Source organism: Octodon degus, unplaced genomic scaffold (assembly GCF_000260255.1).
Source record: "Octodon degus isolate 3935 unplaced genomic scaffold, OctDeg1.0 scaffold00005, whole genome shotgun sequence".
NCBI lineage: Eukaryota > Metazoa > Chordata > Mammalia > Rodentia > Octodontidae > Octodon > Octodon degus.
Genome location: NW_004524581.1, coordinates 32,411,693 through 32,435,733, shown reverse-complemented (window position 1 = coordinate 32,435,733; position 24,041 = coordinate 32,411,693). Strand labels below are relative to the sequence as shown.

Sequence of the window (24,041 nt, the reverse complement as noted above, 5' to 3'; positions counted from 1 at the left end):
GCCCGTGCCGCGGCCCGGCCGCTGGGACGCCTGGGTTCGCACACGGCCCCGTCCATATTTCTTGTTCTAATGAGTCCCCTCCCAGTTCTACTTAATTAAAACCCGGAGAGGGGGGCTGGGGAGGTAATTAGGGCGGTCTCCAGCCGCTGCTTAATGAGCCCGTAATTAACCAGCCGGGGAGGGGAGCTGGCCTTTGGCCAGGCTGGGCAGAGCGCGCCCCGGCCTCACCTTCCGCCCCCCACACTACCAGGCCTCAGTCCAGAGGGAATCGCGTTTATTGGTGCAGCCAGTCGGGCGCAGGGGCCTGGGACCGACTCCCCGCGGCCCCCGCCGTCTTCGGCCGGGGTGGAGGGGTGGGGGGCGCAGTCGTTAGTGGGGTCTAGGGCGCCCGGTGACACCCTGGCTCCGAGCCTGACAGCTCCGGCGCCCTGGCGGAGGGCGTCCAGGCCTGCGTACCTGCCCGTGCCAGGGCGGGCGCGCTTCCTCGCACCCCTGCCGTGCCCGGGCAAGGTGCGGAGTGCGGGCCGCGAGGGTGCGGTTTCTCCCGCGTCTTCAGTCTCTGGGGCCCCTGCCAAGCCTAGCCAGGCGTGCAGTGGGCTCCCAGTTTGCGCCCCAGGAGGGAGGAGGGCCGGCGGGGCGCTCGGGTCTCAGCAGGTGTGTGTGGGAGGCCGGGATCTCTGCTCCTCCATGCGCCCCCCACCCTGAACTCTCAGCAGCAACTCCAGGAGCTCCTGCCCCCCTGGGGGCAGGGGCGGCTCTGACCGCTGGGCCTCCATCCGCTGGCACTGAAAGAGTGGAGGGAGACTGGTGAGGTCTTCGGGGAGATGCCCCGGGGGGAGCAGCGGGGGCAGTGGGGGGCAGAAGGAGCGCTCGGGAGGGGTGCGCAGGCCTGCGAGGGTTTGACCCCCGGTGCCTCACCTGGTGGGTGAGGATAGTGCTGTAGAGCCGCTCCCTCTCCTCCATGGGCCGGGCTGGGGCTGGAGTTAGGCTGGGGGCGTTCTGGGGAGCCTGGAAAGTGGCCCTCTGCTCCTCGAGGCGACGGGACTGGGCCTCAGCCACCAGGTCCAGGAGGAGTTCAGTCTGCAGGGATAGCAGGGAGGCCGAGCGTGGCCCCAGGTCTGGAGAGGGGAGTGCGGAGGCTTAGACTATAGGAGTTGGCAGGGAGAAGGGCAGTGGTGTGGGGGTTTGAGGGGTCAGGGTGTTTTGGTCGCAGCTGGGGTATGTGACAGTCTGGGGCAGGTGGGAAGAGGGGCCGCAAAAGGAGCAGACCTTGATGGGGGAGGATGGGACACCTACGTCAGGAGTCCCTGAGTGGGCACAGGTACCTGTGTGGCGGGTCCCTGGCCGAGGGGGGGACGGAGGAGCCGATCGCCAAGGCCGAGTGGTAGAGTTCAGAGGGGACCAGCCCTGCTCACGATGAGGGTGTCCCTGACACCAAGAGAAGTCTGTTCTAGCATTCAGGGGTGGGGTGGGCAGAGCGCTGGGCCGCGCCCCAGTGTGCTCAGGCTTGCCCAAGTCCCCTGCCCCTACTACGGTTAGGTCAGCACCCTTGCAACCCCCAGTCCCTTCTCTACCCCTCACCTCCCCACCCCGTGCCTTGCTCACCTGCTCACCATCCTCTTCCTGGGGTCTTTCAGTCTCCATCCCCGGGAGGGGAGAAGCCCAAGGGGGAGGGGTGGCCCGGATTCAGGAGGAGGGCTGGTTTCCTGAGGGGAGTGGGGGGCTGGCAGGGGTGGGGGTGAGCTGGGGGCTGAATGTCTGGGTACTGAGCAGGAAGCTGGGTTCCTGGTCAGCCCCCCCAAGAGCCCCGCCCATCTATGTCAACTTCCTCCATTCTCTTTTCCCACCCAAACAGCTTGTTTGACCTTTCTCCCCCAGGAGAGCACAGAGACTTGGAGGAACTCCAGCTGCAGGAGTGGAGGGGGCTCCTGGTGGAAAAGAACTGTCTCAGCTACTGACGCTCAGGCCCCCCTCCCCGGCCTCACTCCCTCCACCTCCAATCCCCTTCAGCCCTGCTGTCAACACAGGAACTAGCTTTGCACAGGAAGTGGTTTCACCCTTTAGGATCCCCTTCCCCCAAACCAGGTCCTTTCCTTCCCTCAGACAGACCCTGGAGGAGCATTTGGCTTTCCTCTGCCCTATTGGGGCTGGGAGGGGCGTGGTTCCAGTGGGCACATAGGAGGTCGTCCTTTCAAATACACACAGCCCTGGCACTGGATCCAGCACACGGCAAGGTTTCACAGGCTGTGCATTGAATATCCCTGGCCTTTGGGTATTTATGACATAGAGGGAATAATCAAACAGCTTGCGAGATGTCAGATATGCCCAGCTTGTTTTCTCTGAAGTGGAAGAATGAATTCTAAGGAACGATGGGGTAAGAGTAGGAAAATGTATTGAGACAGATGCTGAGAGCTAGATGACCCAAAAGCAGGTTGCCAATGAGCCTACTTCTCAAAGTTTCACAGAGAAAAATCATGGGGTGGGTACAATATTGATCAACACTATGACCGACAATCAGATTCCAAGTATGGCTGATTAGGTAATATTGATCCATGGGGAAGCGGGTCTCACAGCAATAGAACAAAGACTCTTTTAGGAAGAGATAAGTCAGGAGGTCTTGCTCACCCAGCAGGGTGACTGACGTCTATGTAGACTTTATTGGACTAGGTGATACCAATTATAGTATAATTTTAATTTATGGCTTATCCCTCAGAGAGACATGGAGGCCTGGTCCTTCCCTCTTTATCTTGAGGCCTGGTGTTTGACAGATGGGCCTTCAGCCACAGTTGTGCTGTGCTCTCTTTTGTATTGACTCTTGGGGGTCCAGCCCTGTGTGACTGTGTATAGTATTTTTACCTAACTTAGCTGTCTATATTTACAGTCTATTCAGAGAGATGTACCCTAGATGTGAAAGAGTGGGACTGGGGCAGGCTGTATCCTCTCAACTTACAGTTCAGTGCAGACAAGGGCCATGAGGGAAGGATATAGAAAAGGCAGAGGGCTGTCTCTATGGCATGGTCTTTCATTGATGCTATCAGGCTGGCTGGCACTGAGGGAACAGCATAGGCTTTTGGGATCTCTAAATGGGCACTTGTCACATTACGGAGTTGACAGTTGAATGGCTTGGAGCATGAGATGTGATGGAGATCTGCTTCTGCCACTTACTGCCCTGCAATCTTGCCTCTTAATGAAATCTTGGGGCCTCGGGTTTTGGGGTTAATAGCACCTACCTCATGGAGCAGATGTGAGGGTTAACTATAATAAAGCACTTGGCTCTAGTGGATGCTCAATAATGATAGTTACTGGCTTTTAAAATGCCTCGTGCCTGCTTGTACCAACAAAATTTACCAGTGTTCCTGGAAGTTGTGTAGATTATTCCCCCCCCCCCTTCGGAACCAGGGATTGAACTCAGGCCCTTGTGCTTTCCAGGAAGTGCTTATTCTACTGAGCTATCTCTCCGGCCCATGTGTAGATGTTCATCTCTCTTGAGAACTCTGGAATCTCCTAAGATATTCCTCAAATGGGGGACACAGCATGTGCATGGTGTAGCATGTGTGTTGCTTTTCCGGTCACTGGAGATTCTTTTTCACCTGCTACCCCAAGTGAACATGGGACCACCAAATCCACTTATTCCAGCTCCTTTAGCTGCCAGCTGTGAGCCCAACTGCTGAGCTTAGAGCACTAGCTCATTCTCAAGCCTGCGCAGCCCCATCACATGCAGTGTTTGCCCTTTCCGAAGTCCAGCCCCTCCAAACAAAAGTAACACTTCAATTTTATTAGAAGTGACAGATGTGGGGTCTTACAGCGGTGGCTAGAACAGTGGCGATCCCCCCACGCCCATGGCTTCTTTCTGGGGGGAAAAGAGCAAGGCGTCATCAGCTGGAGGGGCCTCAAGAACCGTAGGTACTCAGTATGTGACAGCTGTCTGTAGGCCGCAGTGGGTGACAGGCTCCCTCTGGGAAGCACATGTGGAAGAGCGCACCTTGGACCCTATCTGGGCAGTTCTTGGTCCCAGCGCAGGGCTGCTCCTCACTCCCATTTGTCTTGTAGCTCTAGGACCTTCCAGATTTGTCATTTAATCATCGGCAGTCTTTTCTTTTTCTTTGGTGCTAGAAACTGAACTCAGGACCTTGCACTTGCCACGGAGGTGCTGTGCAGCTGAGCTATATTCCCGGCCCTCGACGATCATTTTTAGAATTCTTTCCTTTCACGCTATTTTTTACCCTCCATTCCCGGGCTTAGGGGCATTACTTGGTGGGCAGGGAGACTCCACGCAACTTGCGGGGATACCCGCTCCGGGGAAGGAGTGAGACAGGGGGGCGGGACTGGAGTGGGGGCGGCGGGGCAGCAGGCTCCCAGGGTCACCCAGTCGCAGGGCCAGTCGTCTGGCGACACCGAGTCCCCTCGCCCGGCTTGGACGCTCGATCTGTCCCGCGCCCGGGCGGGGTTAGGCCGAGGCCCGCCCGTGCCGTAAGACGGCCTCCAGCCGCGGGGAGCTGCGGCCCCACGCGCTCCAACGCCGGACGGGTTCGGGCAGCGCGAGTAGACCCCGTCCCGGCGCGCGGCCAAGCCCGCCGACGAGGTCCGAGCGTGCGGACAGGCCCCGCCCCCGCGCGGGCGGGCTCCGGCTGACAGCGTCCGGCTGCGCGGCAGGGCCGCGGCCCCGCGCGGAGGCGCGCCTGCTGACGCGGTGCGCGCGCGCGGGCAGACCCGGGGCTCGGGGCCCGGCGCCGCTTTGTGACGCGCCTCCGCCGGCTCCGCCCCTTCCAGCAGGCTCAGCAGATCCCAGTGGTTTCGCTGGCGGGCGATGTCCCCCGGCGTCAGTCCAGCGTGGTCCCGCAGCCCGCGGGCCGCCCCCAGCCCAAGCATCAGCTGGGCCACCTCCACCGCGCCTTCCCGGGCCGCCAGGAACAGCGGCGTCTGCTCCTGAGGGCAGGGAACGCGCAGGAGCGGGGTGAGGGCGGCCCCGCCCCCAGAGCGCCGCCCGCCGCCCGCCGGCCCCGCCCCGAGGCCTCGCGGGCTTCCCGCGCTTCCCGCGCTTCCCGCTCCCTCGCCCATTTTCCTGCGGGCGGGCTGCTTCCCGGTCTAACCCGGCTGTCTTGGGCGTCCTTATCGGCTCCGGCTTGTAGAAGGGAACGGGCGGCCCGGGTGTTGTTGACGGCCGCGGCCCAGTGTAGTGCGGTTTTCCCTAGGGGAGGGTGTGGCAGCGGGTTAGGCCGCGCGGCCGGGACCGGCAGCTGGGTTCCGGGTTCTCACGGATTGCGGCCCCGAGAGGAGGGCTCCTCGGATCCCTCGGAGGGGGAAGCGTTGCCCTGGTGACCGCCGGCCGGCCGGAAGCGGTGCCCTGGTGACGTCATTGGCGCGCGGAGGGACAATGGGCATTGTTCTGGGGCGGTGGGACCGGGAGACCCTCACTCGCCTCCCAGAGACACCCCTCTACCCGTTCCCGCGGGCCGAGCGGTGTATGTGTTGAGGATGATGTGGGACCCGCAGCGCCGTGACAGCAGGGTGGGAGGCTGCTCCAGCCCTGCTTTGCGTCTGCCTCCCGCACCCAACAGGCTCAACCTCTCTGCCCCAACCCCCCATACCCCATTTATCTCTGGCTCCCACGTCTGCTCCGGCTGCAATCAGTTCTTCGACCAGGTCTTCTACCGCCAGCCTGGCAGCCAGGATTAACGGTGTGGTCCCGTCCTCAGTGCGAGCATCCACCGCAGTCTGTCGGCTGCTGAGCAGGAGCTGGGAGACAGACAGGGCCTGTGGCTCTTGGGGTACCCTGGACGCAGGTCTCTCAGATTTTTAACCCCCTCCCTGCCCATATTCACTCATCTCATTGAGGTCCTCAGTCTCATCAATTTCCTCCTTGTCAGATGCCGAGGATGCTTCTGCCCAGTTTTTTTTGTGAGCTCCCTGGTTCCCTTTAGGAACCCCCGTGCGTGCTGACCTGGCAGACCTCCCGGGCGTCGGCTGCCACAGCAGTGTGCAGCGGGGTGCGCCCTGCCCGGTCTGGCTCGTTGGGGTTGGCCCCGGCCTCCAGGAGGCGGCGGGCAGCAGTTGGCCTGGAGAATCGGGCAGCCAGGTGCAGGGGCGTCTCCCCGGAGCCTACGGTGTGAGCCTGGGGACAGGCCCCTCTATCCAGCAGGGGTTCCCAGGGCTCAGGGCTTCCCAGCCACGCCCCCTGGAAGGTCCTAGACTCCCCTCCTCCGCAGCAGACTGCTGACATCAGGGGCGTCACCCCATCTGTGGGTCAGAACAAGCAGTGGGTCACTCGGGAGGGGAGAACACGGGGACTCCAGGGGAATGAGCTGGAGGTGTCAGGGAGCTGACTGGTGGTGGTCTCAGTGACACTGCTCTGAGCTTTGGTTTCTTCATCTGCGAAAGGAATAAGGCCTTAGTTCTTTTATTCTAGAAGAGTGGTCCCCAAATTTGAGCTTGGTTCTCATTTGGAGGGCTAAACCAGGCTGCCTCTGGGTATAGGGGTTTGCACTTGTCATAGCACTGTAAGAAGCAAAGGCAGGAGGATCCTGGTTGGAGCCAGGCCTGAGCAGTCTAGTTGATGTAGTCTCAAAATACTGTACACACAATGGCAGGGGAGATGGCTCAGTAGGCAAGCGCCTACTGGCAAGTGCAAGGGCCTGAGTTCAATTCTCGGTTCCGCAAAAACAAAAAACAAAAAATTGTACATACAAGAAGGGCTGGGGATGTAGCTCAAATGCAGCCCCTTTCAGTTGCATGTTTAGTGCTGTAAACAGAAACTACCACCATCAACACATGCTGCACATCTCAAATTTCTGAATGACTGCTCTACAGTGGGGCCTGGGAACGTGTATTTCTAACAACCCCTTCGCACTGCTATCTGAGCACCAGACTTTTGACAGCCACTGTTGAAGGCCTAACATTATGTCCCTGCTCAGACACTGAAGGGCTTACTGTTTCCCGGGTCACAGGGAGCGTCTGGCTCACATACCAGGTCCGAAGGTGTCCACATCGGAGGCCTCCTGCTCAGATTCCTGAGGCGGGGTCAGCATGGCTAGCTGGGGGAGCTCCCCACACCCGCTGCCCAGTGGCCAGGGCTGGCACTTGCGAGGTGGAGCCATTTCTTCAGCCTTGGGGCAAGAGCAAGGATCAGCCAAGGCCACTGGCTCCTCTCTTTTTTCCACCAATTTCCTGGGGCTCCTGCCCGGCCCTCCCTGGCTACCTCCTCTCCCTCCTCTGGGCCTGTGCACATAACCACTCCATCCTCTTCCATGTCGGCCTCTGGCTTCAGTGCCCTGGAAGGTGGGTGCAGAGGTTTCCCAGGTGAGGGCCCGTTAGGATCTCCAGGGTTTCGGCACCCCCTGCCCCTTCTTGCCCTGTCTTCAGCTTCTGCAACAGCATTTCTGATCACTTCTGACCTTGACATCCCTGGGGAGACGCCCTCCCTGGCCCAGTCCTTGCTCTCACTTGAGGCCAATGCTGTCCTCGCCCAGGGGTGGCCGGCGGCGGCGATGGGGAGCCTGCTGCGTCCGAGGCTTTCGGGTGAAGCCAGGAGGCAGCCAGAGGGCCCCATGCTCTCGGCGTCGGTGGCGGAGGAGCTGCAGCACCAAGAGAGCCCCGAGGGCCAGGAGCAGCACCCCGGCCACCGGCGAGCACAGCACGAGCCAGGGGAGCGGGCGGGCGGGGGGCGCTGGTTGGAGAGAGGGACAGAGACTTCCTGGTGAGACTAGTGATTCTTCTAAGTACTGGAACTGCTCCCTGCCTCTGTTTCCCCACCTGGGAAATGAGGATGATAATCATCCTGCAGGTTGGGAATACCCGAGTGAGATGTTTAGAGCAAGGCGTCCAGTGAGCACAGCATAGTTACTCTTTTCCTGTAGGATCTGTGTGACAGAGCTAAGCAGATGCGGTTGTCCAGTTAAGAAGGTAAACTAGCACCCGGGGTTCCGTGGAGCGCTGCAGCAGAGGTTAGGATACCATGCTCAGCGAAATAAGGAAGGAGATCTGAGAGCCAGGCGTTGTCGCTGGGGGATGTGGTGCGAGAGGTATGAGGGCAGAGGAGGGAGTGTCCCCACAGCAGCATCCTGCTGGGTCACGGGCAGGTCAAGGGAGAGGGCCAGAGGCAGGGCACCTACCGGTGCCTGTGCTGGGGTGTGCGGCCAGCAGAGCGCCAGGTAGCAGGGGCTCCAGGACCCCCACGGCAGCCATCGCAGCAAGGAAGCGGAGCAGGAGCCCGGGGTCCCAGGGACAGCGGGACGCAGGGCGGTCAGGGCCACAGCGGGACAGGTCCACACCCATCACCACAACGAACCTGCAGGGAGACCCTCTGAGGCCTCTGCGTGCAGGCCTGGCTCCCTTCTCTCTGCCCCCTTAAGGGAGCCAGTGTCTGGGCTCCCACCTTCCGGTCTTACCCACTGCTGAGGGAGTCTGCGTCCTTGTCCAGGGGCTGGGGGTGAGGGGTTGCTGTCTCCTGACGAGAGGGCTCCCGAGTTCCCATCAGCTCCTCTTCAGCCCGGGCCCCCGGGTAGGGGAACACCATGTCCCTACCGTTGGGATCCTTCTTCACCCACAAACCCACCCTCAGAGCCAGGGACAGCGCCCGGGCCAGGTGGGGCAGCTGCTGGTCCAGGGCTGGGGGGCTCAGCACCACCAGCAGGGCCAGGGAGGGCCCCCACTCCACACTCCCCTCTTCAGGCCTGCAGTCGCCGCCGTCCCAGCCACATTCTGCTGTGTCGCAGCCTTGTTCGCAGTGCCCGTTGTGGAAGTGGTCTCGGCAGTACTGATCATAGGCTGGACTGTGGGGTGCGGAGAGGGGGACTCAGGATCCCCTAACCCTGACTCTTCACCCAGAGACAGAATTCCTGATGGCCTGTGGCCTGTCAGGCTTGAGTGCTAAGTGGGCACAGCTGTGCAGCCCTGGCTGGTACCCAGGGACCAGCACCTTCTGAGACCTCTTCTCCATCGCTTCCCCAACGCCTGCCTCCCTGAGGAGTGCAAGGCCCTTCGCCCTCAGCAGCGCCTGTTGCCAGAGGAGATGTTCCAAGGCATCAGGGCCTTGGGAGGCGGGCTTCGTCTCGAGCCCCCAGAATTCTCATCGAGAAGCCAGGAGAGCGGTTGTGCCGACATCACATGTGTGTGCATGCCCGCTGTGGTGGTGCACACCCGTAATCCTGGCACTTGGGAGGCTGAGGCAGGAGGACAGTTGTGAGTTCGAGACCAGCCTCAGCTACAAATTGGGCTCAAGGCCAGCCTGAACTGCATAGGGAGACCCAGTCTCAATATGGAATAAGGTTTTTTGTTTTTTTTTTTTCTCTGAATGCCCTCAGGGGTGGTTTGGCAGGCTGGAGTGTTGTGGGGATCGAACTACAGCATCCTGAGGCTGACAGCTTTGTGGAAGCAGCCACTTAAACAACTGAGCTAAAGCCAGGCCCCCCTAGAGACCCAGTCTCAAAATTGACAAAAAACCCAAACCAAACCAAAAAAATCCCAAAAAACTATATCATCTAATCTCTGTCTGTCTGTCTATCTATCTATCTATCTATCTATCTATCTATCTATCTATCTACGCCACCACTTCCTCTGAGTTGCCATCTAGAGTCTTCTCCTACTTCCTCCTGAGCAGTACTAATTAGGGTAGAAACTCCCTGGACTCTGCCTCCCCCACAATAAAGCATCTGTCACCTGCCCCTTCCCCACAGTCCCGGCCACAGTCCCGTGGGTTCCAGGCTCACGTGCAGGCTGGAGGGGGCTCACAGTCATATCCGTCAAACAGACATTCTTCAGAGTCACACTGTGGGTGGCACTGCCCATCTCGGAAGAGGAGCCAGCACTGGGAGTGGGAGGGGCAGCCCTTCCAGGGATCTGGGACTCCCAGGGAGCAGTCGCCTCCATCCCAGTCTGCTCCAGGGCCACTGCAGCCCGCATCACAGGCCCCATCTCCACTTCTGCCCTCGCAGCCCTGGGCTCCGGGTTTCTCGCACCGTGGCCCTGGAGAGTCAGGGGGGCAGGAGCACCGGAAGCCCAGGCCCCCCAACCCAGGGGTCTCTGAGCAGCTTCCATTGTGCAGGCAGGGGGATGGGGGGCCGCAGCCTTGAGAAACTGGTGGGGTCAGGCAGTCAGGATCCCCGAATCCGTCAAGGCAGGCACAGCGGGGTGGGGAGGTGGGCTTAGGGGAGGGCAGACAGAGGCCTCCATGGTGGCAGTGGTGGCGGCCGCAGGAAGGAGCTCTGTGGCTGCACGTGGGGCCTTCAAAACCCTGTGGTGGGGAGGAAAAGGCACTGGGGAAGGAGCCCCACCTGCCCTTCCTCAAACAGAGGGTCCTGGATTCTTCTGCCCGGAAGGGGGCTAATCATTTCATGGATCTTGAAACTATGTTTTGAGGTAACTTCATATATGAGGTTGTGTTGCAAATGGGTGAGCCCAGGTCTGGGCTGCACCAGGGCAAACGTGTCGTAATGCAGCAAATGCGCCCAACTGTTAGCAGAGTTGAGCTGTTGCATTATTAATCCTTGGCAACAGATCGGCTCGTACCTTTGTGTTCCTCTCTGCGAGAATGCACTAGAGGTGAAAAATGTAAGTTGGTGGAGCTCATTTGTAATTCTCAGGCTAGGGCCATGGTGTTCCACAATCAGAACAGTGGGGCAAGGCCAGGCACACACCAGTGGGGGTGGATCGTGGCCCAGGCTTGCGACTGACTCCATGCCCACGTGCCCGCACGTTCAGAGCTACAGTTTCTCCCAGGCCAGCCTGACCCCCAAGCTGCGGATCTTCTCACCCTGGCTGCTGAGAGTGAGAAGGTTCCCTTTATTCTACCCTGGGGCCTGCCTCTCCTCTGACTTGCAGGTGCATGCGCCCGGGGAAGCTGGGCTGCCCACTCCAGAGTGCCCCTTGCTCCCCCGCAGGTTTCCACCCCCCATTTCATCAGGGTGGGGGCACCAGACAAGGCAGCCTCCAGTCCCTTACCTTAGGGCAGCGGCAGGTGAACCCCGGGGGTGGTCCTGCTGTGGCCTCGCAGGAGCCTCCGTGGGAGCATGGCTGGCTCAGGCAGGGGTCCATTCGCACCTCACACCTCTGGCCTGTGGTGGGTGAGGTCAGACAGCACAGGCTCTGCCCACACCTCTTGACACAGGGGAAGGGTCCTGGGCAGCTGCTCTGGGTGCGGCCCGGAGGCTGAAGCTGTCTCGCAGGAGCCACTGTCAGTTGTGACCCTGAGATGCTGGGCCCCTGAGCCATGCCCCCGCCTCACCTGTGTGTCCAGGTAGACACTCGCAGTAGAAGGCGTTGGCCAGCGAGTGGCAGGCTGCAGTGCCCGCGGGGTGGCAGGGCCGGTCCAGACACTCGTCCACGTCTCCCTCGCAGCGCAGCCCCACAAACCCTGGAGGGCAGGTACAATGGAAGCCTCCAGGCTTGGGGATGCAGGTTCCGTGGTTGTGGCAGGGCTGGGACTGACAAGCGCTGAGCTCCTCTGAGCAGTTCTGTCCTCCGTAACCTGGGGCACACTGCAGACAGGGAGGGTGAGACGGACAAGCGATGAACCCTGCTCCAAGCAGTCTGCGCCCACCACCTTCCGGCTTGACACCACCCAAGTGGCTGCATGAGACTCTCACTCAGCGACACACAACCCTCCTCATCACAGGCAATCTGTGTGACACTTGCTACTAAAGACGTTCTGGTCTTGGTCAAACTTCTTTCCCTTACTGCACAGACTAAAGGCTCTGTCACAGTTTATTCACTAATTTATAAGCATCTACCACATGTCCATTTTGTGCCAGACAGTTTTAGGCAATATAAATACAAGAAAAATAAGAGCTCATTGCTGTTTCTGTGAAGTTCACAGTCGAGAGAGAGAGAGAGAGAGACAGAGAGAGAGAGAGACAGACAGACAGAGACAGAGACAGAGAGACAGACAGAGACAGAGAGAGACAGAGACAGAGAGAGAGAGAGAGAGAGAGAGAGAGAGAGAGAGAGAGAATCTATGTATGATCTAGGCCCCTAACCTTATGAAACCCTCCTAAGAACAATCTCCATGCATTGTCTTATTTGAGCCTCGTCGCGGATCAGAAGAGTCCCAGAAAGGTTCAGGGACCTGTGAGTCACACAGCTATGGTGACAGACTTGGGATTCAGGGCGAGCCTGTCCATGAACCAGGACTTGTGCATGCAAGGCGGGAGCTGAACCCCAAGCCACGTCCGCAGCCTCACGGCCACTTCCTGATGGTTCCACAGCTGCCTCGTAAGTGCAGGGTCACAAGGCCTGCAGCACGCAGGCTTGTAGGAGGAAGGGGTGCAGGGACGGGGCAAGCAGTGCTCCAGAGTCAGAGCCAAGGGAGATTGGCAGAGTGCGGGAGGAGCAACCGAGGGGCTGGCGGGAACCTGCACGAGGTGCTTTGAAAGTCCCCGGAGGGAGCTTCGTAAGGAGACTCCGAGCACAGAGACTTACGCCTGACCAGTACACTGAGGACAGAGGGTGTGGAATGTTCGCCATGAAAGTTAAAAATGGAACTACAGAGCCATGCAGAGGGCGGGTTGGGGTCTGCCCTGTGCCTTCTGCCTATGCTTGGCGCTGGGCGAAGCAATCCACTGCTTGGACTTGAGTCTCAGCCTTGGCCCTTGAGGCTCAGAGAAGCTGGGCGGTTTTCCTGAGGTAGCTGCCTTCCACTGGCTCTCGGCCAGGGGGGGGGGGGGGGGGGGGGGGGGGGGGGATGTGGGCGTGGGGAGGGGGGGAGGGGAGGGAGTGGGGGGTGGGGATAGGAGGTGGGAGGTGGGCCAAGCTGGGGGGAGGCCACAGCCGGGATGAAGGGCAGAGGCAAGAATCAGCGTGGATGCCAGGGACAGTTTGCCCCGAGGTTGGAGTGGGAGTAGGACAGTGGGGAGGAGGCAGGCAGGGCCTGCTCCTGCTGGGCTTCGCACTTTGCTGGGGAAGAAGTGGGCAGCCCGGAAGGGTGTCAGGTGGGAGGTGAGCCCTCAGCTGGCTGTTTCCAGCAGGGTCTGCCTGCCGGCAACAGGCAAAGACCAAACCGACATAAGGATGGGGTGAAGGTAGGGATGAGGGTGATGCTGGCATTCAGGGACGGGCCTGGCCTGAGGCAGGGGAACAAAGCATAACAGGAGAACATGGAGCTGGGAGATGTTGAGGAGGAGGTCGCGTGGCCTGGCAGAGGCTAGCTGGATGTGTGAGGTGAAGGAAAGCGAGGGCAGCTGGGCGTGTCAGGCTGTCCCTCAGTGTCACGCCTGCCTCCCATCTCTGGCCACCTCCTCTTCCCTGCCCCCCTGCCCCTCACCTGGCAGTGGTACCCATTGGGCCGGGCTGTGCAGGTGGCCCCATTCTGGCAAGGCCTGGGCTCACAGGGCTTCACACTGTCCTGGCATAAGCTGCCTTGAAACCCCGGTGGGCAGCGGCAGAAATGGGAGGAGGAGCCGCTGTCAATGCAGAGGCCCCCATTCTGGCACAGGGCGGAGACCTCTATGCCTGGGGAGAGAGACCGATGGGAAGAGGCTAAGAGTGGTACAGCGTCTTCAGAGGTCCAGACACCAAGCAGAGAGGCCCTGCGTGTGACTCCTGACTCTGAAGGCTGAACACGCACGTTCTTGCTCCCACCTTCTCTGCCATGGAATGGGACAGATACCTTTCCTCCAGCTTATCAATGTGTTAGAAGTGCTTTTCCTGGCTTCAAGTGGGCCTTAGGCGAGAAAGCACTCAAGGCAAACTTCAAGGGAGGCCACTGGCTTCAGCAGCCCATGAGGTCTGCACCCACGGGTGCGCCTTGCCACTCCCTGGGAGTCCCATCGAGGGCATCTTTGCGAGCGGGTTGGTGCAGCCTTCGTGGGTGAGTGGGGCAAAGCGGGTCGAGTGTAGCTGGGCTAAATGTGGTCCACACCAGCTGAGTCCCCACACGACAGGGTCGTGTCCTGGGGTAGCTGGGGTCTCATGGCTGTGCCAGTTGGTAGCTTCAGCTGTGTGTTAGGCTTTCCTGGGTAGCGAGTGGTGGGATCAGTAATTGTAGCTGGTCTGTTTGCATCTGTCTGAGACAAACAGACTGCGTGGTCTTTTCAGACTGTGCAGCTCAGGCTGGTCTTGAGCTCACTTTGCAGCTAGCCCAGGTGGCCTCAAACTCACAGTGATCCTCCTGTCTCAGCTTCCTGAATGCTGAGATTAAGGGTGTGGACCAACACGCCCCGTTTTGCCTGTATTTTAACTCTTGGGGGTTTGTTTAGGCCAGAGTGGTCCCTGCTGTGTGACTGTGTGGGGCAAGGGACAGGAAGACACTTTTCCTTTATCTGCTTCCCTCCTGGTCCTTGGGCTGCTACCTTGGCTCAGCGCGGCCTTCTGGCAGGACGACAGGGGGATACTACAGAGAGGCCCGGTCCAGCCCTGGAGGCACAGGCACTGGAAGGACATCCCGCTCTGGAGGCAGTGGGAGTTGCGTGGGCAGGGCTTCTGGGCACAGGGATCCAGCTGTATCTGAAGGTCAGGAGGGACAGGAAGCACCAGACTCTAGCCTTGATGGGCCTCTGCTGCCACAGCCCCCACCTCCCGGGCCTCCAGGACTCCTGAGTGTGGCTAGGTGACCCTGCCTCTTTTCTTTCCTCAGCCCCTGGCCTCAGGTATCCACTCAGTCCTTCTATAGGCCATGAAAACCTTGAGTGAGACCAGCCCCTGAACCTCTTTCCCTCCCTCCTCCCTGCTTCCACAGGGCTGTCCTGCCCAGGCTTCCCTGTGGGGCCCCCTTACTAGTGCTGTCCACCTCACACCACCCCCAGGCTGGTGCTCCTTACCTGGCAGCTGCCTCCTGTGTAGCCAGGAGGGCAGAGGCAGCGGGGACCTTGAGCACCATCTTGGCAGGTCGCCCTGTTCCTGCAGGGACTGGAGTAGAAGAGACACACAGTGGGAAGGTGGCTGGGGGCAGGGAGGGGGTCAGTCACACACTGGGGCCCTGTGTGACTTGGTGGGCAGGTGCAGGAGTAGCCCCCAGGGCTGGGCACTGGAGGGACCGCCTTCCCTTACCCTTCCCCACCTTTCCCTACCTCCCTTTCTCCTCCCTCCTCCCTTGGGGTTGTCACTGGATGCTTACCTGTCTGCACAGCTTGGGCCGACCTTCCCCTCACAGCTCGGGCCCTGGAAGCCAGTGGCACAGAGGCAGGAGAAGGCGCCGGGCCTGTTCACACAGGTGCCCCCATTGAGGCACGGGGCTGCAGAGAGGGGCGGTGAGGGGGTTGGGCTCCTTGCCCGCCCACATAACCCGGCCTGTGACTTTAGTCACACCACGCACAAGACACACACGTCCCATCAGAACAGTGGCTGGTCGCTGTTTGCTGCTGGTTTTAAGCCCCCTCCCCAGTTTCCCCCAGGCTGCGGTTGTCACTCACCAGGTGCACAGTGGTCAGCAGGTGTTTGGCACTGGGGCCCTGTGTGACTTGGTGGGCAGGTGCAGGAGTAGCCCCCAGGGCTGGGACTGCAGGAGCCACCATTGAGACAGGGTGCTGAGTGGCAGGCTGTCACCTCTTCATGACATGTGGGCCCTGGGGAAGGAGGTGGGCATGAGGAGAGGGTGTCCCTCTCCTCCCCTCCTTCCCTCACTGCTGCCCTAATATCCTCCCTACCCAGCCTTCCCTGACATCACTGTGTACTGGGAGCCTGCTCCGTTTTCTTTGGCAGTTACCGAGCTGCAGAGCCCTGGGCCTGCACCTCACCCTTGACTGGGGGGTGAGAAGCAGGGTGAGCAGCCAGGTGTGGATGGTTTGGGGCGGGCCTCACCTGTGTAGCCTGGCAGGCAGGTGCAGTTGTAGCCTGAGGGCTGGGGGTTGCAGGACCCCCCATGGGCGCATGGTGCGGAGATGCAGCCCCCTAGCTCCACCTTGCACTCTGGTCCCGTCCACCCCACGTCACACATGCACGAGGACCTGGTCAGATAGAGAGCAGGAGGTAACACCGTGGGCGCCCTCTGCCCTCCTCAGCCAGTGCAAGGGAAGGCAGGAGAGGGTGCAGATCTTCAGGAAACGGCAGGAGATGGCAAGCTCAGCCGAGGTATTCTTCCAGGAGGGGAGAGCTCAAGCAGGGTGGGCGAGCCCAGGAAAGAAGAGCCCAGCCCAGGGCCTCTGTGCCATTCACTGGGCAAATACCCCCCAGGCGTCACGGGCACTAAGCATCATGGGTACTGACTCAGGCACCAGGGAAACTGCACAGAGCGGAAGAGACAAAGTGGCTGCTGCCAGGGAGCAGCCATTCTAGGTGCAGGACGGGCAATGAGCAAGCAGTGTTACCTGAGGCAGTGTCCGTGGTGGCAGGTGCAGTTGTCCTCCGCAGGGGTGCAGCCAGGGCTTCCATCAGGGCAGAGGCAGCCAGCTTCACTATCTGCTTCTTGGCATTTCTGCTCGGACTGGCACAGGGCAGGGGCACACAGGGGCACCTGGCAGAGCTGGCCTGTGGTGAGGAGACAAGCCGGAGAACCCAGGCCTTTTCTGTCTTCGAGGGCTGGAGTCGGCCTCCTATGTGTGGCTGGCTGACGTGCTCCCCATGCCCTTGTCCTTCAGCGGGTCCCCATTGTCTTCTGGAAACCAACTTCCTGTCACTTGAGGTCCCGTGTGGCTCACCTTGACTGTAGCTGCTTGTCACACTGGAAGCTCCAGTCGCACGGGGTTCCTTAAACGAGGTGTGCGTCCCTTCCCTTTGCACATCCTTCACCCCCAGGTGAAACACTGTCTGGCTTTCATTGTGACAAACTCCTGCTCCCCTCTCACGCTCCATCCCTGCCACCACCTACCCTGGGCACGCTGTGGGCTCCAGACTCGCACCCACACCTGTCGCCTAGGCTGCATGCTTGTGTAGGTTTGCATTGAGATACTTTAGGCGTGCTCATCCCAGTTAGGAAACACTCCCAGTGACCCCTGTCCCACCCCAGCTAACTCGGATGCCTCCCTGTCCCCTGCTGACCTGTGAAGCCGGACGGGCAGAGGCAAGAGAAGGCTCCCGGGAGATCAAGGCAGCTGGCTCCAGTGGGACACGGGCTACTCTGACACTCATCCACTTCTGTCTCGCAGTGTGGTCCTTCAAAGCCTGTGGCACTGGGGAAGGTCAGGGGCCACACAGAGCTCTGCCCATTCCCCACTGCTGTCCAGGGTCTGAGCCCCAACATACCTGGGAGACACTCGCAGAGGAAGGCTCCAGGCTGGTCCCGGCACTGCCCGCCATTGGCACAGGGTGAGCTCCCACACTCATCCATGTCCTCTTCACACAAGGTGCCTGTGTATCCTGGGGGAAGCAAGAGGTGGGAGGGAGGCCGAGGTCACTGAGGAGGTGCAGCCCAGGGCTGCTGCTTCCCAGGAGAGGTGGGACTGTAGGGCTCCCAGGGAAGACCCCGGGGGAGCAGGGCTCCCAGGGAAGACCCGGGGGAGCAGGCCTAGAGTAGCAGGAGGGTGACACAGAGGGTGTGAAGCTCTGCCACCTGCCAGCTGTGGGGCTTTGGGCAGGCTTCCCTCCAGCCCTGGAGGTAGTGGTGCAGCCTGGGATGGGAACAGCTCAGCCACCCCTGTGTGAGCCCCCCGGCCCACACCAAGCCTTGGTTGGGGGGGTCTGTTTCCTGTCACCACTGAGAGGACTAAATGACATGAGACATAATTCCCAAAGAACAAAAACACCCTGAGAAAATCAAGTGCTTGTGTCAGAGTAAATCAATATTCAGTAAACGTGGTCCAGCAGGATCTCTGACTGAGATGGAATAAGAACTTGGGGCTGCTTTGCCTTTGTCCGAGGCTGGAGGCTGCAATGCCAGGGCCAGCCTGGGTTGGTTCCCGGGCAGGGAGGCAGCACAGAGGAGGCAAAGGGGCCGGGAAGGAGGGAGATGGGGGTGGGCAGGACAGTGATGAAGGCCTGGGTAAGTGAGGGGTGTCTTGGGATGTAACAGAGTCCTGGGCTGCAGAGAGCTCCCGCAGCCTCAGCCCTGCAGCTGGAGGCCAGGGCAGGGCTGCAGCCTGTACCCACCGGGCCGGCAGATGCACAGGAAGCCGTTGAGCAGGTCCTGGCAGTCAGCGTGGTTCAGGCAGGGAGCCGAGGCACACTCGTTGGTCTCCACCTCGCAGAGCTGCCCTTCTAAGCCTGAGGACAGGGGCAGGGTGAGCGGTGGGGTTTGGCTAGGGCCCTGGCTGGCTGACTCTTTCTGTCTGGGAGACGTGGGTTTCCCCGTCCCCCTCTGCCTCCCTTCCTGTGCTCATGGACTGAGATTTGCACGGCGGAGCTTTGAGCCCTCTGCTCTGGGGGTGGCTCTGCTGTCTGCAGGTCCGGAAGGAAGCCCAGGGAGCAGGGCTCCTGCCGGGCAGCGAGGGGGCAAGGGGCCACTGCCATGGGCTGCGTTCCTGGTGTGCCCAGGGTGGGTCTCGTGGGGCCCTCAGGGTACAAGTGAGTCAGGGGATCTGCCCACAGGCTGAGCTGCTCCCCTTGCTCCCCTCCATGCCAGGCAGAACAGGGGGTGATGTGGAGAGCATCCCGGAAAGCGGCGCTGCTCCCAGATTTTCCTCACTGCTCAGGGGTCGTCCTAAATTCCGTGGCTAACTCTGAACTCAGGCCAGATCGGCCTCCTGACCTCAGCTGCCTCCCGTTTCCTGCCTGCTCCTGCCTGCTGTGTTTCTCAGATTGCTGAACAGTTTGGTCTGCTTTCTCTGCTCTCCTCCGGATGGCCTCAGTCACCACCCTGGGGGCCACGGAGCTCAGAGAACAGATACCATGTGGCAGCTAAGAGTGTGAGAGCCCTGGGTTTGAATCCTGGTTCTGCCGCTTATTAGCTGTGAGACCTTGACAAGCCACGCGGACTCTGTGCCTTAGTTTCTTCTTTTATAAAATGGTCATAGTGACAACGCTGACCTCAGAGGGCTGCTGTAGCGGAGCTGAGCGGACGGCACCAGTACAATGTTGGCTAGTATTTTCCTAGTTTTCTGCAGCTCCCTGATAAGGGCTCTGTACTCTTTTCGCACCGGTGGCAGCCTCGAGGAGGGTGCAGACTCCAAGCAGGCCTTTCCTTATCTCTACAGGGGAAGTTTGTACCCTTAGGGGGCGCTGTCTGGCTGGGCTGTGTGCAGCGGGCCTAGCTGTGATGAGCGTGCAAGGAGTGGCGGCTCCGGGGCTGAGCAGGGAGCAGGAGGACGGAGAAGGAGGACTGACCAGCGGAACCCTCCCAATTTAGCCTGAGACCGTCCTTAGCTGGGTCCCTGGTGGCTCAAGGTCGGATCTCGGTCCCCCGCACCCAAGCCCCATCCAGCTGTACCTGGCGGGCAGAGGCACTGGAAGGTGGCAAGCAAGTCCAGGCAGGTGCTGCCCGGGTGGCAGGGCTGGGACAGGCACTCGTTGTGGTCCGTTTCGCAGCGTGAGCCCGTGTAGCCAGGTGGACAGAGGCAGCTGAAGGAGCCGGGGGTGTTGAGGCAGGATCCGCCGTGCTCACAGGGGCTGGGGCCTTGCTGGGCTGCAGGGAGAGCACAGCCTGGAGTCGGTGGGCGGGCCCGGGGGTCCGGAAGGCACTGGCCGCCCGCGCTGGATGAGACCAGGTTAGCGAAGGCGCTGCACGTGTACAGCGCAGGACGGAAGGCCCAACCCCTCGCCTGTCCACTGTGGAGCCCCGTCTGGGCACGGGCAGGTTCTGCTTCCGGGGAGCCTCACCCATTTGGCACTCGTCCAGGTCCTGGTGGCAGGTGAGCCCCGAGTAGCCGGGCTGGCACAAGCACAGCGTGGAGCCCGTCAGGGGGTTGGTGCTGCACTGGGCTTCCGCATGGCATGGCTTGCTGAGACACATGTCCTTCAGGTGGCACAGGAGGCCTGCGGAGGCCCGAGCTGGTGAGGCCGGAGCCCCCTGCTCTGCTCCCAGCGCTCCGCTCCCTGTCGGCGCCTCCCTCCTCCCTGCTCCTTGCTCCCACCTGTGTGCCCTGGGGGGCAGAGGCAGGAAAAGGAGCCCACACGGTCAATGCAGGTGGACCCTGGGGCACAGGTGGCATCAATGCAGTCGTCCAGGTTCTCTTCACAGCCTGCGCCTCCCCAGCCGCTTACACACACGCAGTGAAAGCCTCCAGCCGAGTTCTGGCAGGTGCCCCCATTCCTGCAGCGAGGGGGGCCTTGGGCCTCACATTCGTCCACGTCTTCAGAGCAGTCCCAGCCTAGAGAAGGTCAGGAAGGAGGCCAGGGCTGGAGCTGGCAGCCCAGGGAGGAGGAGGGGTTGGGCCCGACTGTCCAGGCCGTGCGCTGTGGATTTGGTCTCCACAGCTCACCTGTCCAGGCATCTGGGCAGAGGCAGGTGTAGGCGCCCAGCCCATCCTGGCACGTGCCCCCGTTCTGGCAGCGGTGCTCGACACAGTCATCTGGATTCTCCTCACAGTCCAGGCCAGTGAAACCTGACAGAGTTACAGGATCAGGATGGGGAGGACACCCAAAGGAGGGACCCTCCTGCCCCTGAGGACGCACCTGGGGGGCAAAGACACAGGTGAAGGCTGGCATCTCCCCCTGGCACTGGCTGGCAGGTGCCCCCGTTTGGACAGCCCCCAGCAGGGCAGGGGCCCTTCTGGAGCGCACAGCGTGAGCCCTCCTGGCCTGCAGGGCAGAGACACCGGAAGGAGCCCAGGATGTTATGACAGGAAGTGCCTTTGGGGCAGGGGCTAGGATCCAGGAAGCACTCGTTGACATCGTGTTCACAGGTGTGGCCCTCGAAGCCCAGTGGGCAGCGGCACTGGATCTGGGGGTAGGTGGCCAGACACTCGCCTCCGTTGGCACAAGGGTTGGCAGAGCAGAAGTCCCGGAGCTGGCACTGTTCGCCTGCGGCAGAGGGCACAGACGCCCAGGGGCCAATGGAGCACCACACCTGTTTTGGCCCATCTGAGATTGCTCGGCTGTCCCTCTAATTGGGTTTTCTAATTGGGACATCGCCTCTTTCCCCTGTATCCCCACTCCCCAGTCTTGCCACGCCTCATGAAGGCTGTATCTGGAGCAGCCACATTTTCCAAACCGTGAGCTGGGCGTGGTAGGCCATGCCTGTAACCCAGCATTCTGGAGGCTGAGGCAGGAGAATGATTGCGAGTTCAAGACCAGCCTGGGCTACGAAGTGAGCTCAAGGCAAGCCTGGACTGCATAGTGAGACCCTGAGTCAAAAAGACCAAAAAAAAAAAAAAAGATTTTCAAACCGAACACAAGACGTGTGCCTGGTGATGGAAGTGTCACAAGCCTCTCAGTGAGGATCTGAACTCCTAGTCTCCCTGTACATGATGACAAGGAGCCGCGTTCCCAGCCATATGCACCATTGTTGAGGATGGCAGTGGCAGCTGCCAATCACTGCATGTGGCTTGTGCTGGGTGCTGAGCTGAGCAAGCACTTCCTGAGCAGCCTTCCTTCTCGGCCTCTCAGCAGCCTTCTGCTTCATTCATTCATTCATTCATTCATTCATTCATTCATTCATTCATTCATTCATAGACTGGGTCTCACTGTGCAGTTCAGGCTGGCCTTGAGCTCACTTTGTAGCCCAGGCTGGTCTTGAACTCCCAACGATCCTCCTGCCTCAGCCTCCCAGTGCTGGGATTAAGGGTGTGCGCTGCCATGCCCAGCTTCAACAACCTTCTGCACCACTGCTGACTGCCAACAACAAGGGCCTGAGGGTCCAGGCTACTGAAGTGTCCCATGCAAGGTCATGTGGCTGCTGTAGTCAGTGGCACAGGGGCTGCCCAGAACCCTGCCCCTGTGGTGAGCTCGCCCTGGGCCAGGTCCCCTTCTTGGGATGCAGCCCCAGGTCTCTCTCCTGCCCAATCCCTCTAGGCCCTATGTCTCCCACCCCACAGTCTCTCCAGGGCCCTCAGGGGCACCCGCCACTCAGGGCAGCCTCAGAAGGTGGAGCCTGGAAGTCCAGGGTAAGAAAGGAGGCCCATAGCTGCTAAGTTCAGTTCAAGAATCCCAGAGACACCAGGTTGGTGCCCTGCAGGGCTCAAGGCGTCTCTAGCTTGGAAACATTTGAAGTAGTGTGGAGCTATTTTGCTGTCTTAGTGCGTGAGGAACGCTGGTGACGGTCAGTCCTGAATGCGAGCTTCAGGCCTCATGGCTGGCATCTTGGGCGCCCGTTCGCTCTTTCCCACCCACTGCCCAGCCCCTGCTCCTGCTGTGCCCTGCTTGCCACCCGCCGGCACTTACCTGTCCACCCAGGCATGCAGGAGCACTGAGGGTGGCCTGGGGCCTGCAGGTGGCAGCGGCCCTTCTTGGAGCAGAAGAAGGGAGGACAAGGGTCTTCGAGCTGGGCCTCGCACCTCTTGCCAGTGAAGCCAGAGGGGCAGGTGCAGAAGAAACTGGAGGCTGGTAGAGAGGGGGTGCTGGGGGCGCTGGGGGGTGTGGGAAGCAGGGTGTGGCAGCTTCCCCCATTCTGGCAGAGCTGGGCATCCCGACAGAGGTCAGGAAACTGGCACATCTCACCCAGGAAGCCAGGGGCGCACCTGGGCACAGGAGAGAGGCAAATCCCCGTGGCTCCGAGGCCTTCGGCTCTTTTCTTCCCTCCTCCCTTCCCACACCCACGCTTCTCCCCTCTTGTCACACTCACTGGCAGGTTGCAGGCTCTCCAGGTGGGCTCAGGCAGGTGCCTCCATTGGCACAGGGTTCTGGGGAGCCCTCACACAGTGGCCCTAGGGTGGTGAGGGAAGATGAACACCATGGGGCCCCTGCTTGGCCTGTCCTTCTCTGGTCCACACCCCCTCGTGTTCCAGGCCACCGGCTCCTTCACACCCCTGTCCCGTACCCAAAGGGTACCAGTGTCCTCGGACTCTTAGTCATGACTCCCCACCCCCTTTCCTGTTTATTCGCTGGCCTCTGAAGTCCAGCCCCCAGCTCCATCCCCCGGAAGCAAGACAACAGGGAGTCTGGAGGGGGGCCACGGGGCTCCCAGGAGGTGAATGGCTGAGACATTGAAGGGATTTCCTCCAGGAAGGGCTCAGTGCTGAGCCACTGGGGTGGGGACAGCTGGACTGGAAAGGGACTTGGTGGCCCTGGACCACCCCTGACCCATCTGCCGTTCTCCTCTCGCCTCTGTCCCTCACAGGTGGCCGGTCTGGTCTCTCTTCTCTTTTCCTTCTGGCTGCAAGAGCCCCCCACCTCTTAGCAAGGCCAGGAGGGTTCTCCTGTCAGTGGGCATCCTCTCACCCGCCCTCCTGCAGTCACCAACCCTGGCTCCCGGCCCTGGCATCGGTCTGAGCTGCTTCTATGGCCTTCGGTTCTCCCAATGGCCGTTCCTATCAGGGGAAGACCCTCTTCCACCCATCCAGCCCTCATAGCCTGGGGTTAGACCCTGTCCCCCACGCCCTGGGCTCTTCCTAGGGAAGACGGCCCTACCTCACCCACCTTGTGTCTCACCTCTGGCCATGGCAAGCGGGAAACCTGGTGGTGGTGACAACAGCAGCAGCAGCAGCAGCAGCAGGGAAGGGGGCTGCATTCCAGAGCCCCCGCCTGAGCCCAGGACCCCTCTCCCTCTTCAGGAAGGGACCCTCAGAGCTCCCTGAGGCAGGGCCACCTCCGCTCCCACTGCCCTGTCCTCCTCTTCCTCGGCCTGCTACAGCCTCACGTCTGAGCTGTTTCCTGAGTCACACAATGTCCTGGACACCCTAGTGATGGGGAGGAGGGAACAGAGGAACCTTGGGGGGATGAGGGAGGGGCCGCTGTCCCTGACAGCCCCTAGGGAAGTGGGAAAAGTAAGACTGTGGGGCAGGAGGGCAGGTAATGGAGGGGAGACCCCGCTTGGCTCTGGGCCCCTGGGACAGTCCCCGCCCTTGATGTGGACACGGTTTCTCCTGGTACAGGTGGGAACTGGAGGCAGCACCCTGGGTCGCAGGAGGGGCAGGGCCTAGACAGGAGTGGGGGGTGGTGAGGCTGTGCCCCTTCCTCCTCCCAGGAGAGGAAGTTTAATTCTCCAGCTCAGTACAGACGCTTCTTAGAGGACCTGCAACTTGCCACCATTTGAAACTACTCACCTAGACAGGGGAACTCAGGGGACTTTTGGGTCCCACTTGGGCCCTCGTTAGGATTTCCTTTCCTCCTTCTGGGAAATGAGTAAGATGCTGGGCTGGGCTTGGGAG

General features: G+C 60.6%; 2 protein-coding genes across 3 annotated transcripts; both read right to left on the bottom strand.

The window, feature by feature from the left end:
• Positions 1-267: 267 nt before the first annotated feature.
• Positions 268-1,893, bottom strand: Gpsm3 (G protein signaling modulator 3). The gene is made up of 4 exons (XM_004624264.2): positions 1,606-1,893; positions 1,326-1,428; positions 919-1,118; positions 268-785 (listed from the first exon to the last, which is right to left on the bottom strand). The coding sequence occupies exons 1-4, from the start codon at positions 1,642-1,644 to the stop codon at positions 648-650; spliced, it is 480 nt and encodes a 159-aa protein (XP_004624321.1). The 5' UTR covers positions 1,645-1,893; the 3' UTR covers positions 268-647.
• Positions 1,894-4,110: 2,217 nt separating this feature from the next.
• Notch4 (notch 4) lies at positions 4,111-23,817 on the bottom strand. Of its 2 annotated transcripts, XM_023721282.1 has the most exons (30): positions 23,311-23,817; positions 22,517-22,598; positions 22,117-22,412; positions 20,410-20,757; positions 20,217-20,339; positions 19,869-20,105; positions 19,615-19,770; positions 19,226-19,420; positions 17,950-18,063; positions 17,107-17,220; positions 16,903-17,025; positions 16,233-16,392; positions 15,727-15,872; positions 15,339-15,491; positions 15,044-15,161; positions 14,748-14,835; positions 14,280-14,433; positions 13,253-13,440; positions 11,219-11,471; positions 10,936-11,048; positions 9,705-10,228; positions 8,385-8,768; positions 8,109-8,284; positions 7,441-7,663; positions 7,196-7,268; positions 6,965-7,103; positions 5,942-6,237; positions 5,589-5,736; positions 5,091-5,188; positions 4,111-4,926 (listed from the first exon to the last, which is right to left on the bottom strand). In XM_023721282.1, exons 1-30 carry the CDS (start codon positions 23,399-23,401, stop codon positions 4,213-4,215), a joined length of 6,027 nt encoding a protein of 2,008 aa, XP_023577050.1. In that variant the 5' UTR covers positions 23,402-23,817; the 3' UTR covers positions 4,111-4,212. The 2 variants fall into 2 exon arrangements, with proteins under 2 accessions (XP_023577050.1, XP_023577055.1); XM_023721287.1 differs by lacking the exon at positions 23,311-23,817 and having other exon boundaries at positions 22,117-22,275; positions 22,517-22,600.
• Between the last annotated feature and the right edge of the window lie 224 nt (positions 23,818-24,041).

Coding starts and splice junctions, on each gene's coding strand:
- Gpsm3 (XM_004624264.2), bottom strand. CDS start 1,644: ATGGAGACTGAAAGACCCCAGGAAGAGGATGGTGAGCAG. Junction 1,429..1,605: donor AGGAAGAGGATGGTGAGCAG/GTGAGCAAGGCA, acceptor TCTTGGTGTCAG/GGACACCCTCATCGTGAGCA. Junction 1,119..1,325: donor GCCAGGGACCCGCCACACAG/GTACCTGTGCCC, acceptor TCCCCTCTCCAG/ACCTGGGGCCACGCTCGGCC.
- Notch4 (XM_023721282.1), bottom strand. CDS start 23,401: ATGCAGCCCCCTTCCCTGCTGCTGCTGCTGCTGCTGCTGTTGTCACCA. Junction 15,492..15,726: donor CTGCCTGCCAGGCTACACAG/GTGAGGCCCGCC, acceptor CTCCTTCCCCAG/GGCCCACATGTCATGAAGAG. Junction 6,238..6,964: donor TGTGGACACCTTCGGACCTG/GTATGTGAGCCA, acceptor TCTGACCCACAG/ATGGGGTGACGCCCCTGATG.